Raw genomic sequence first — 14,206 nt, 5'->3', positions numbered from 1 at the left:
TAGTTGTTAATTGATTTCTCTTTTTCACAGGTGGTTGTCCTAACCAACTTATTATCAATCAGTTTGTTTGCAACTAAATCATTTTGACCAGTTCACGTGGAATTCACCATTGTTATGCCAAAACCTACTGTGTGAGGTTCTGATTTTATTTTAAACTCAGATAAGATTAAAAAAAAATTTTCTGTCCATGCGTGCAAGGTCAGGGCACTTGGGGCAGATTTATAAATCTTTATAAGTATGGGCGCCTATGCTTGGTGCCTCGAGGTGTCTCCCAGCAGTGCTAGAGTGTGGGGTCGGGCACGGGGATTCTGACACACGTGGCCTTGTTTTTTGGTTGAGAAAGGTACCAGTTTCAGAGCTTGAGACACTGTGTGACCGGAGGGGAGGCCCTGACTCCTGACGTGAGGGGAAAGTGGAAGAGCCAGACGGGCCTGGAGCTGCACGAAGGCTACGGCCAGTCTGAAACCGTGAGTGCTGCCAGGCCAGTCCCTGCCCAGGCCACCTCCATTTGAGCCCTCTGCCAGTCAATAGGGAGAGCTGGTCTGCAGGGCCTCCTGCATTTCTGGCTATTGTCTCTGTGACACCTTCAGGGACTGCCCTGTCCGCAAGGAGGAGAAGTGAAGTCGCTTAGTCATGTTCAACTCTTTGCGACCCCATGGACTGTAGCCTACCAGGCTCCTCCGTCCATGGGATTTTCCAGGCAAGAGTACTGGAACGGGTTGCCATTGCCTTCTCCAGAGGATCTTCCCGACCCAGGGATCGAAACCGGGTCTCCCACATTGCAGGCAGACGCTTTACCATCTGAGCCACCAGGGAAATCCATTCTCCATTCACAAGGAGGAGAAGCTAGTAACAAAACACTAGCTTTTGTTAGAAACACAATCGGCCTTTCTTCTCTTTTGTTTTAAAGGTAATTTAATTTCACAATGACACCATAGCCAGCGAACTAACGCTCATGGCTGAGGTATTTGTCTCCACCAGGACAGCCCATGTCAGTCTCTGGTCAGCGCCCAGTCTTAAACAGCATTCTCTACAGCCACCTGGGCACAGACTTGGTGATTAATTGAGTCATTTAGCTTCGTGACCGCTTAAGCTCTTTATGTGTGAGTGTCCATTTGAGTGTTCAATAAGGGTTTGTTCTCTATGGAAAGAATTGAAGGAAGAAAGGAAGCAAAGGGAGGGAAGGAAGAAAGGAAAGATGAAAGGAAGGAGAGAGGAAGAAGAAGAAAGAAGGAGACAGAGTTTGAAGGCAGGGTGAAAGGAAAGGCACGGACCAGGAAGGAGACTAAGGAGAAAAGCCTCCTCCTTATTGGTTCTGGTTTCTCTTCAGGTTGTAATCTGTGCCAATCCAAAAGGGATGAAAATCAAGTCAGGATCCATGGGGAAAGCGTCCCCACCATATGATGTGCAGGTAGGCAGCCTCTCCCAACTGTTGATAAGGCTTGAAGAAGAGAGCAAACACACATATCTGTATTAGCAATAGCAGACATCCGGCAGGGTGGCCTGGCTGTACAGACATCAAGACACCCTCCTGTGATCTCTCTGCCAGGTTGTAGATGAGGAGGGCAATATCTTACCTCCTGGAGAAGAAGGGAATGTTGCTATCCGTGTCAGACCCACCAGACCCTTCTGTTTCTTCACTTGCTATTTGGTAAGTAACAGGGAATGGCCATTTTCACAGCAATTGCACTGTCCCAAGCATGGTGCTCCATGCTTTATAAGTATTTATTTGTTTAACTTTTGCAATAACTGCATGAGTTGGCACTAATATTGATAAGATGTTATTATCAATAAGGAAGCTGTTATAGAAAGATGAAGTGACTTATCCAATATCAATCACTTACTATTAATATGTACAGTACATGGGATTTAAATGTGGTGTGTCTAAGGGCACATGCCATCATTTTAATGATGAGATAAGGGCAACTCAATCATTTTAATGATGATAAAATCAAGGTTCAGAGAAGGGAAGGGACTTATCGAAGGTAAAATTAAAATTTCTTATAAGAGCCTAGTTTTCAGGACTCGTTGCCTTCAGTCTTGTGTGGATAAGGGTTTGCTGTCAGGGCTTGTGTCCTGGGTTTCCAGTCCAAGTTTATGTGATAATCCAGTAATAAATTCTCCCTTATACCTACCTTGGGTGGTATTTATGATGGATTGTTTTCTCCAAACTCTTCTCTACAAAACTCTGCTGACCTGGTTCTCAATCCTGGATGCTCATTAGTAGCAGCTTGGAAGCTTCATCCATTACTGATACTCAACTTCCAAGTCAGTGAGAGGCAACTTTTCTGAGAATGGGCCTCAGCTCCCAGGTGATCCATATGTGTGGCCCAAATCTATAGGAACTCCATCTGCTGTGTATACTAGGCCTCAGTCAGCAGCAATATTGGAAGAAGCAGATGAAAACAGTCCATTTGTTTTTGAAATGCTGTACATGTATTTTGTGACTTTTCTGTGATTACAAGAGGAAAATCTTTCATGATATTCCATTTAAAGTCATAGAAAATGAAGTTGCTCAGTCGTGTCCGACTCTTTGCAACCCCATGGACTGCAGCCTACCAGGCTCCTCCGTCCATGGGATTCTCCAGGCAAGAACACTGGAGTGGGCTGCCATTTCGTTCTCCAGGGGATCTTCCCAACCCAGGGATCGAACCCAGGTCTACCCACATTGCAGGCAGACGCTTTAACCTCTGAGCCACCAGGAGGCCACACAAGCTACCTACAAAACAACAACAACAAGATAGTAATTCCATCAAGCAGAGATGATGTGAAAATTTAAATGTATTTCCTTCTAATCACTTTTGTAAACAAAAGTAAATCCTTGACTTTCCTGAAGAATTTATTCTGTATTCACTGAGTACCGACTTCATGCCACTAAGCATTCAGCACTGGACAGGAAAGATAAGACCCTTGTCCTCATAGGGCTTCCATATAGGACCTTTGTGAGTCTGTGATCATGCCATTGAGAGTCAGTGTAAAGTTTTTCCTAACAAGAACATTTCCTTTCTTCAACTTTTTCATTTCATCCTAGCATTAGCTGTTAGTTTTGTTTCTGGGTGATTTTTAGCAAAGAAAATTCTTAAGGCATTTAATCTCTTCATGAGAATCATGGAGCATTGAAAATTAATAGAGGTTGTCAGGCCAGAGTTGCTCTGTGAATGCTGAGTTGTCAGTAGGACTGACCAGGTAAGCTCATCCCCCTTCATTAGTGCGTACATTCCAAATAGCTGAGATTGTACTTGTCAATTAAACCAATGTGCCCACATCAATTTTATGCCCAGGGTAAGGAATTTACTTATTTTCCTATAGGGAAGCAAACTGTCAAATGCCAGATGTTCATTAGAGAGTTGTTTATAACAGACAAAAAAATGTGGATGTACTATCTGAATTTCTAACAGTGGGAAATTAGTTACATAAATGATATTATAGCCCTCCATATTAAAAAAAGAAGAAGAGATAGAAAGAAAGATAGAAAAAGAAGAAAAAAGAAAGGGAAAGGACTAAAAAGAAAATGAATCCAATTTCTAATAACATGAAATTGTTTAAATAATTAATATTGCAGTCACACAGGAATATTATGCAACTATTTTATATTTCATATTTATATTTGACTTTTTATTCTTCTGAGGAGATATTCATGATATATTGTTAACTAAAGTAAAATTGGATTTTAGAAATACATAGAACAGAATGTTTTGTATTCACACAAACGTGTATATGCATAGAATCACAGATAAGCCATGAAAAGGTCCCATACACAAGATCAAATTTTTAGCCTTAGTTATCTGAATAGTGAGACTGATCTTTTGTCATCCTTCATCTTTATTTTGTATTTATTCTATAAGAAATATATGATTATTAATATAGAAATATAGAAATGATAAATTTTTTAAAATGAAAGGGTCCTCAAGTACAGTTTCACATATAATTAGTACCACACCATACCACAACTTTGTACTATGTACTTTTTAACATTATGTCATGAGCCTTTTTTGTGGCACTCAATATTTTTGGAAAAATTCATTTTTTTAATGACTATTTAGAGGTCCCCCACTTTGGGAGTAATATGATTATTAAGCTTTGTGTAGCACATTCCCTCCTGAGGGCCTTGGCTCTGACGGCAGCGCATTGAATACATCTCTATGCCCAGCCTGACAACAAGCATCATTACCCTGAGAAAGAGACTTATTCACAAAAACATTATCATAAGTCTCAATATCTAATAGAATAAATTTCTCCTTCTTACTTAATTTCTTTAGAAATGTTTTACCTACTTACTCTTATTTCTCTTTTCTTTCATGGTCAGTTTAGAATCAACTTGTCAGGTTCTCTGGAAACTGTTAGCATTTTAGTTGGAGTTGCATTGTTTATAGATTAATCTGTGGATAATTAACATCTTTATGATATTAAGCGTATCTTTCTAGTTATGCATATCTTCTTTGATGTTCTATAGAGTTTTCTCTTTTCTGTATATGCTTCTTACAGATTTTGTGTTAGATTCAGTTTTAGGTATTGATAGTTTAGCTTTTCTTTATTTTTCAGAATGCATTTTTTAAATTAAAGTATAATTTACATACAATGAAATGTCCCTGTGTTACATGTACAGATCAATGAATTTTGACATGTGTATTCAATGACTTTTGACACATGTATTCACCTGTGTAACCACCATGGCAATTAAGATACAGAACATTGTTTATTTCCCCCAAAAGTTCTGTTGTGCCCTTTTGCAGTCGACTCCTAGAATCCAGGCAATTGCTAAATTGCTTGTCATCATTGAGAATAATTTTCCCCTTTTTTAAAAAAAGAACTTTATGTAAATAGAATCAAAGTATTAATTTGTGTGTGTCTGCTTTCTTTTTTTCAGCACATGTTTTTGAGATTCATCTGCATGTGTCAATAACTTGTTCCTTTTTCCTGCTGAGCAGTAGCTTTTACTTTAAAGCTTTGAGAATCAGAATTTGATGTTTTATTCCTTTCCTCTACCCTTGCTTTTGCCAACCATCCCCTTTCTATTTTCAGTGATTGCTGAGCACAAAGAGTATCAGTGTGCTCTTTTATCCTGAAAAACACGGAGCTCAAACCAGGGCTTTGAAACAACCTAGAGGAGTGGGATGGGGAGGAAGGTGGGAAGGAGATTCAAGAGGAAGGGGACATATGTATACCTATGGCTGATTCATGTCGATGTTTGACAGAAACCAACAAAATTCTGTAAGGCAGTTATCCTTCAATTAAAAAATTAATTCATTACAAAAAAAAAAAAAAGAGCTAACAGCCCTGTGCCCACCCCCCTGCCCACAAGTATGCTGCCTAGACACTTCTAAGGATGGTAGTGAGTATCTGTCCTTAATCATTTTCTGGCAGCTTCCTTTCAGTTAAAAAAGGGAAAACCCACAGATTTACAGCTCCTTGTCCAGTGGGGATCTGGCCACTGGATTTCCTGTTGAGGGGTCCTCAGACATCTGCAAGGGACTGCTTAGGCCTTATGTACTGAATGACTGTGTTCAGATGGCCCTTAATGGACTCACTGTGTCTTTCAGGACAACCCTGAGAAGACAGCAGCATCAGAACGAGGGGACTTCTACATCACAGGGGACCGAGCCCACATGGATAAGGATGGCTACTTTTGGTTCATGGGAAGAAATGATGACGTGATCAATTCCTCAAGGTCAAGTTGTCTATACTTTACTTCTTCCTTTGAAGCTTCATAGGACAGAGGAGGACCCTTGAAAGAGTTTGTTTTTCTCTTCCAGCTACCGGATCGGGCCTGTTGAGGTGGAGAGTGCACTTGCTGAGCACCCAGCTGTCCTGGAGTCTGCTGTGGTCAGCAGCCCGGACCCCATTAGAGGGGAGGTAACTAGTCCAACCAAGAGCATTCCCTCCTGGTTCTGTACCTACCAGCACCCAGCAGAGTAACCTGGAAGGCCCAGGTTCCCCCATATCTCACTCCATCCAGGTACCACAAAGCCTGAAATCCCACCATCAGACAAACACATGTCTTTTGGCTAAGCATTGCCTTCATGTCTTTGAGGATACAAATACTCTCCAGAGGGACACCATGGGAAAATATAAACACTTTGGTGTCAACTGGACATGGAACTGGATCCAAAAGGGGCTATTAGATGGAGATGTTGGTGGCAGGTGTGGGCTTTGTCATTCACCCTGTCCAATAAAAGGTCCTTTTCTATTTGCAGATGAGAGTATAGTGAGCACACCAAACATGGTCACTGCTGGCTGTGACCTGGTAGGGATAGCCAACTTGAGGGATGACAAACTAAGTATCCCAAGTGACCTTGATATGTCAGATGTGCTCAGTCACTCAGTCATGTCCAACTCTTTGCAGCCCCATAGACTGTAGCCTGTCAGATTCCTCTGACAATGGAATTTTCCAGGCAAGAACACTGGAGTGGGGCACCCTTTCCTACTTCAAGAGATCGTCCCAACCCAGGGACCAAACCTGCATTTCTTGTGTCTCCTGCATTGGCAAGCAGATTCTTTACCAGTAGTACCATCTGGGAAGTCCATGATATATCAGAAAGATGAGCCAATTTTAATAAGCTGGCCTTTCTCAGGAAATATGCAAATACCTTCCAATGGGTGCCAGAAGAAGGGACAGTATGAGAGAAATAAACTCATAGGCAGACCCATGAACTTTTCAGTGGCTATAAATCCAGCATAATCCTAAAGTATAATGTAGTTACTTTATGAAAGTTGGTACAAGATCAAGCTACATCCTCAGAAGCCTCAGGAGAGAGGAGTGATTTGCAAAGTCTGGACCCTGGACTGCTCACAGCTGCATCTTCTGGGAGTTTTGTTTAAAATACAGATTTCTAGACTTAAAGTGAGACTTGCTGAATCAAAGTGATTGGGGATGCTGCCTTAAGGAGTCTTCATTTTGACCAGAAGCCCCTAGCCAAGTGATTCTGATACCCACCAAAATCTGAGACCACTAATAAACAGTGAAGGAGATGAGAGTCCCATCTATGAGGTACAGAAATTGTACCTGGAAAAGTATGCCTAGTCCTGCATGCCCCAAATTAACTGGGGCTGTGACAAATCCCTGTATGTTCAAGTTAAGCCAAGAATAGTGCTCAGACTAGAACCTGGCACATAGAAACTGTTTGATAAATGCTGGGTAGTTTTAACAGTAAGAGAAGGCCCTTCCTAAAAGCCAGATCTATCTGCACCTGAAATGGTATGAGATGCCCACCACTGGAATGTGTGTAAAGACAATGAACCACTGCTGAGGGTATTGTTGGCAGAGTTGTATGCTGGCCTTTGAACTCTTCCATGAACTCTTCTATGGTTTCCATCAGAAACCATGTTCTGTTGTGTCTGAGTCTGGGACTGTTTCTTGTCCTCAACAAGAGGCAACCTGCAAGAAAGATATGGGCAGAGAGAGCCAAGGTGCAGAATGTCCAGGATGTTTCAGGATGCCTGAAACAGCTGTGCAGCAAAATGCTTGCTGATTGCAAATACTCATACATGCAGTCTCAGAAAGACCCACCACCCCTTGAAAATGGTATAAATTTTCCCCCAGTCCTGCCTCTCCAACCCTATTCCTAGCTGCCTTCCTAGTTAGGAAAAGACTTCCCTGGTGGCTCAGATGGTAAAACAAATCTGGCTGCAATGCAAGAGACATGGGTTCAATCCCTGAGTTGGAAAGATTCCTGGAAAGGGGAATGGCTATCCACTCCAGTACCCTTGCCTGGAAAATTCCAGGGACAGAGTATCCTGGTGGACTACAGTCCACGGAGTCACAAAGAGTCAGCCACAACTGAGTAACTAAGCACACACAGGTGCACTATGAGCCCTAAGGAGTCTGTGAAACTCCTCTCTCCAAAGTATTGTCATCTTAAGAGAAGCATGTTGGCTTCTAACAGTGTCATTTCATGTATGGAGAAGAGTTTTGTAAATAGGATTCTAAATCACTCTATAAAAGCCATAATTCCCAATAATTACTCCCAATAATTGATCCTAAAAAGGCAGACAACAGAAAAAAATTGGTGTCCAATTTGCTGGCCCACTCCAAGGCACTGGTAAAAGTTTCATGTTGAGCTGGTAAATGTAAGCACTTATTCACAAAGCTAGGTTAAACATAAAAGAGTTGTTATATGGGGACTGATTCTTTGTTTTTTCCTTTGTTTGGTTTTGGTTTTTTCAACAGGTGGTAAAGGCATTTATAGTTCTTTCTCCAGCTTATTCCTCGCATGACCCAGAGAAACTAACCCAAGAACTCCAGGAGCATGTGAAAAGGGTGACTGCTCCATACAAGTACCCCAGGAAGGTAAACATCTGGAAGTTCTAGGACTTGAAAAGCTGGGAAATCAAATGGGTATGTGCTCCATGCACTCCTACTCAGGGCCAGGCACTAGGAGTGTGAAGACTGAGTAACTCTGGCTGCTGCTTCATCCATTTCTCCCTGTTTCTTCACTGGGCCTTCCTTTTAGCACACTGTGTGCCTGCCCTAAAAATTAGCATAAACAAGATTCAATGGGTGGTACTGAAATGCTTCTGGGAAGTGCCTGTATTCCAGGCCAGCTGTTTTTATTGTTGCCATTTGGGGAAAACCAGGAATCATGGATGCTTTCCAATAACATGTCAGAGGGTAATGATTCTTTCAGGACAAAAGTCTTGCTGTGAAATGATAATTGTAAAGTTTTTTGTTTGTTTTTTTTTTATGGTCACTAGATGGCCTTCGTTTCTGAACTTCCAAAGACGGTTTCTGGAAAGATTCAAAGGAGTAAATTGAGAAGTCAAGAGTGGAAAAATGAGAAGCAACCCCAGAAAGGTCCCATAAGTCACTGAAACTTCCAAGAGCAAGTGGTGGGATCACTGGTTAATCCCCACTTGGAGCAACATCCTTTCAACCCTACTGAAATCAAAGGCTTGCAGTCTCCAAGTGGGCATCCTTAGCATCATTAGATGACCCTGGAAGAAAGCAAAGAACATCATTAACCACCAATTCAGAGCCACTGCCCTGTCTAGCAACTGTTCAGTGGCTTAACTTCCTCATCTGTCCGGAGGTATCCTCAGTAGCTGCCCACTGGTCTTACTTCCTAATAAGCTTTTAGCTAGCCCTCCAAAGGACAGGTCACCAGAGTATTGGGAGCACTTGTGACCTTACTGCCAGGGGCAGTGTAACCACTTGAACCTTTTGATAAAGCTATTTGGTAATCATATCCAGGGCCACAAAATTTAATCATACCTTTAGTTCAGAAACTCCATCTTTGGAAATCACTACAAAACAAAATATTCAAGAGATAGTTACTGTAGAATTGTTTAAGACAGTGACAAATTGGGGGGGGGTAATTAATGCCTAAGTAATAGAGTAATGATTAACTAAATTGTGGTAGATTAACTCAATACCATGTTTTATAGCTGGCCATTAAAAATATGTGTTGGGAAAAACTTGGGCTACATTCATTTTGTCAGTAAAAATAATATATGTATAGTGGGGAACCACAACTTTCTATGATAAAGGAAAATCTACAGAAGAAAAAAGTCTGGAGGAAGATACACTAAATGTTAACAGAAATTTTCTTCAGTATTGAAAATAATGGGTGATAGATTTTTCCTTTCCCTACATTTCTTTATTTTCCAAGTTTTTCAGTGAATATATTTAAATCTTTTAATGAAAAAAAAATTATTTTACAGAAATGATCACTGAATATCACACTCTGCCTCATATCTTGTTCTTCCTCCATATACAAACACATCAACTCCAAATGCTAGCATGCTGTCTCATCCAGGAAAAATACAGGGACCTAAAGTCATGTCTCAGAAGCCCAGAAATGGAAAGGGTGGCTCTGGGCAGCTGAAACCAACCATGCAGAGAAGAAGCAGGTGGAAACTGATCCTAGTGCTGCTGCCTGACTCTCAGCACTTTCATTCACTCATTGGTCAATGTTTATTGAGTGCCTACTCAGTCCTGGACTGGGGACACACAAGGATAAGCAAAGCCAACTGGTCGTCATCTGTATTAGTCTGCTTGGGCTTTAATAACAAAGTACCGTGAGCTGGGCAGCTTTAATGAAAGAGATTTATTTCCTCAGTTCTTCATCCTGTAAATCCCAGATCAAGGTGTTGGTAGGATTGGTTTCAGTCTGAGGCCTCTCTCCTTGGTTTGTAGATGGCTACCTTCTCATGGGTCTTCACATAGCCCCTTCTTTGTGTATGTGTATCCCAATCTCTTCATGTAAGAACAATAGTTGTATTGGATTAAGGACCCAAATTTATGACTTCGTTTTAGCTTAATCACCTTTTTAGGCCCCCATCTGTGAATACAACTACCTTCAGAGGTCTGGGGGTTAGGACTTCAGCCTATAAATTTTAAGGGGGCATAATTTGGCCCATGACACTGTTGTAGCCACACGTTCCAGGAAACAAACTCACTTAGAAGGACAATGCAGATAGTGGAGTGCAGTTTATTACACCGGTGGGCCCAAGGCAGAGTCTCCTCTTAGCCAAGGACCCCGACCAGTTTTTGTGAAAACCTTATATACCCTAAGTGTACATGCCCAAACCCACCTCCCCAAAGTCCCTGAAACTAGTCTGAACAAAGGAAAAGAAAGATACAATCAAAGATAACCCGTGATTCATATGCCTTAGGCCTAGGTGGTTAATAGTGGACAATTATCAATAGGCCTGTGGTCATATCCCAATAAGCATAATAGACTTTATGATTCTATTTGGTTACACAGATAATTAGGGTATTCTTTTAAGTGATGGAGAGTCTAGGTATGAGCCCTGGGGCTCTTCCATCCGGGGGTCTGGTTTTCCAGTTGGTATGTCATTTCCATAGATACTGAGCATATAGATCAAAGTCCATAGTCCAGCCCAAGATGGAGTCCTGCTTTCAAGACAGAGCCTGTTCTGTCTGTTTCCTCCTTCATTCCCCTCTCTTGATGCTCTTAACTCATAGTATGAGCATCATTCATAGGTATATATTGCACCCTAGCTCTTCAACCGCCAATTTGGGAGAATGATACCAACCTTTGGGTTACAAAGTTCATAATACATCGTAAAATGCAGGGTCCACAAAGCAGAAACTATCAAGGCAACTATAACAATGATAAATATAGTTTTCCACATCATCCTTCACCCAAGATAGGACCGAAGTTCAAAAAGGAATATTATCATCAGACGTAGCTTTTACCTGACCTTTCATGTCATCTAGGGTGGCTGATATATTGCCAGATAAATCAGGAATATATACACAACATTCAACTTTAATTATAGCACAGGTCCTTCCTTGTGCCAAAACTATGGTTAGTCTCAAGATGATACCGGCAAGTCCTTGTAGCAGCAGTTGATTGTAGAGCTTCATCTCTTTTTCTTCTTTAAGATGATCTTGGTTTCACAGGGGTCAGTGGGGTCCTTTTGTATAGTCCACTTGGCATCCTCTGTGTCTGCATGGTATGCTCTCTCTACACCCTCACGTGGTGGATCCAGGGAGTGACACCTGCAACTTTACTTGCTGTAGGGGTGGTTAGAACAACAGTATATGGACCCTTCCATTTTGGGCCACCTGCTCACCAGGCACAAATTCATGAATCTGTTCCCCAAGGGGGAATGGCACATTTTCTTGTGCAAACTTAGTTACCTGATTTATTACCTTACCCAGTTGTTCCATCTGCTGTGAAATCTCATCCCCCCTTACCTGAGGCAAATTTGTTGACACCTCTTTTATTATGGGAGGGGATCTCCCATACACAATTTCATATGGAGAATAGCCATGGGACCATGGGGTCATCCTGAGTCTAAGCAGAGCCATTGGAAGCAAGTCCACCTAGTAGCAGTCTCTATGATACATTTGGAGAGCATCTCTTTAAGTGTCCGGTTGGTTCATTCCACCATCCCAGAACTCTGGGGCCTATATGCAATGTGTAGTTTCCATTTGATATTTAGAGTTTACATACCTGTTGAATTAAGTCAGCTACTGTTGGGACCAGACAATGGCCCTGCCTTAGTAGCTCACTTAATTCAACAGGTATGTAAACTCTAAATATCAAATGGAAACTACACACTGCATATAGGCCCCAGAGTTCTGGGATGGTGGAATGAACCAACCAGACACTTAAAGAGACGCTCTCCTATACTGGTTGGGTAGAGAAGGCAGTGGCACCCCACTCCAGTACTCTTGCCTGGAAAATCCCATGGATGGAACAGCCTGGTAGGCTGCAGTCCATGGGGTCGCTAAGAGTCGGACACGACTGAGTAACTTCACTTTCACTTTTCACTTTCATGCATTGGAGAAGGAAATGGCAACCCACTCCAGTGTTCTTGCCTGGAGAATCCCAGGGATGGGGGAGCCTGGTGGGCTGCCGTCTATGGGGTCGCACAGAGTCGGACACGACTGAAGCGACTTAGCAGCATACTGGTTGGGAACCCGAATCTGGGGATTATTTCTTGAAGCAGACAGCGAGCCACTTCATTTGCTTTTTCAGTTCAGGTGGGGAAGGCCTCCACCCATCCCGAGAAGGTAAATACCATGACCAGTAAATAACGATAGTGTCTGCAGGGTTTCATCTCAGTAAAGTCCACTTCTAAATGTTCAAAGGGGAGAGTGCCTTTTAACTGTATTCCTGGAGGCTTTTGCTTATGTCCAGGGGCAGCACTGACCTGTGAGCAAGCAGAACAGCTCCAGGATTCCATTCTACATAAGGAGGAACATCATAGAATTAAGAAATATTTTTAAATTAATTCTTCCATTCTTTCATGTCCCAAGTGAGTTGCCTGGTGTACCTGAGATACCAGTGTGGGGGCTGATGCCTTGGGTACCAGTAACCTGCCATCCAGCAGTTCCCACCAACATTTTTCATTTTTGGTGGCCCTTTCTGCTTCAGCCAGCTGGTCTTGGGCCAGGGTATACTGTGGGAGAGTCAGAGTTAACTCAGGCATTGTTGAGAGTACAAAGGTTCTAATAGATCTCCCACCAGCAGCCCCAAATTTCTCAACCGTATGTTTTGCAGCTTTATCTGCTAGTCAGTTTCCCCGTGTTTGTGGGGTGTCTTCCTTTTGGTGACCCCAACAATGAATGCATCACTGCTACCTTTTACAGGTTCCCATACAGCATCTAACAGAGTCAAGATTTCTTCTTTGTTTTTACTATCTTTTTTCACTAGATGTCAAAAGGCTTCTCTCCTTACACAGAGCCCCATGTACATATAGAGTGGCAAAAGCATATCTGGAGTCTGTGTAAATGTTTGTCTTCTTACCTTTTGACAGCTGGAGGGCCCAGATTAGAGCATATAGTTCGGCCCATTGAGCAGACCAGTGTGATGGCAGAGAGCTAGCCTCAACGATGGTTTCTTCCATGACTACAGCATATCCTGACAGTCACTGTTCTTGTTTCACCAGGCTGGTGCCATTGGTGCACAGGACCAAATCTGGGTCTTGGATTGGCTGGTCTCTCAAGTCTGGTCTGCTGGCATAAACTTCTTCTAGGATTTCCTTGCAATCATGTGAGGGCCTTCCACAGGAAGGAGAGTGGCCAGCTTCAGGGCCTGACAAGGCTCAATAGTAACGTGGGGGTTCTCACATAACAGTCCCTGGTATTGAGTAATCCAGGATGTCGACAGCCATTTAGGGAGGGTCCCCTCACAAGAGAGTGTTGACCTCATGCAGGATTTTTACAATCAAATCTTGGCCCAAAGTCAGCTTGGTTGCCTCCCGGACCAGTAAGGCAACCACAGCAACTGCCCACCATCCTGGCCACCCAGTGGCAACATTGTCCAGCCTATTTGACAGATAAGCCATGGGTCTGTCCCATGTCCCCATAGTCTGCGACAACATTCCCATAGCCACCTTGTCCTTTTCAGTCACATAAACAGTAAATGGCTTAGCAAGGTCTGGCAGGCCCAAGGCAAGTGCTGATGCAATTGTACTGGGCTTGAGTTCTAGTACCACTGGGACTTGTTGTTCTGCAAGCCCAGGGGGGTTGTTTTCCACCCTGACCTCAGGGAATTGTTGAGTTAACTCTCCCTCTCTCTCTCTCAACTGTTTAGCCAGTCCGGTTTCCCTTCCGGGAGATTGTGCAACCTCCATTCATCTCGAGGGGCTACTGAGAGGGAGAGTAAATAGGTGGTAGAGCCCCCTCGAAGAGTGGATGTTTCACTGGGTGGGGGGAGGTCACTTGTGCCCCTCCAGTTTAGATAGCAAGTCTCTTCCCAACAAAGGTACTGGACATTCAGGGATGTATAAA

At 42.7% G+C, this 14,206-nt stretch overlaps 1 protein-coding gene across 6 annotated transcripts in view; it reads left to right on the top strand.

Annotated features, from left to right (window-relative positions):
- ACSM5 (acyl-CoA synthetase medium chain family member 5) overlaps window positions 1–9,584 on the top strand; it is a 28,455-nt gene extending 18,871 nt beyond the window's left edge. The window contains exons 8-14 of one of the 6 annotated variants that reach the window (XM_070362346.1): window positions 344–467; window positions 1,331–1,411; window positions 1,550–1,651; window positions 5,541–5,668; window positions 5,754–5,853; window positions 8,168–8,287; window positions 8,692–9,582. In XM_070362346.1, the coding sequence (XP_070218447.1) occupies window positions 344–467; window positions 1,331–1,411; window positions 1,550–1,651; window positions 5,541–5,668; window positions 5,754–5,853; window positions 8,168–8,287; window positions 8,692–8,808 (772 nt within the window). In that variant the 3' untranslated portion in view covers window positions 8,809–9,582. Of the gene's footprint in view, window positions 1–30; window positions 468–590; window positions 1,104–1,330; window positions 1,412–1,549; window positions 1,652–5,540; window positions 5,669–5,753; window positions 5,854–8,167; window positions 8,288–8,691 lie in introns of those variants that run through there. The other 5 variants (XM_070362347.1, XR_011462603.1, XR_011462602.1 and 2 more) reach the window with 5 other exon arrangements.
- The last annotated feature ends 4,622 nt before the right edge of the window (window positions 9,585–14,206 follow it).

Source organism: Bos mutus, chromosome 25, assembly GCF_027580195.1.
Source record: "Bos mutus isolate GX-2022 chromosome 25, NWIPB_WYAK_1.1, whole genome shotgun sequence".
NCBI lineage: Eukaryota > Metazoa > Chordata > Mammalia > Artiodactyla > Bovidae > Bos > Bos mutus.
Note: the sequence above shows the minus strand (reverse complement) of the source record. Positions and strands in the feature narration are given on the sequence as shown.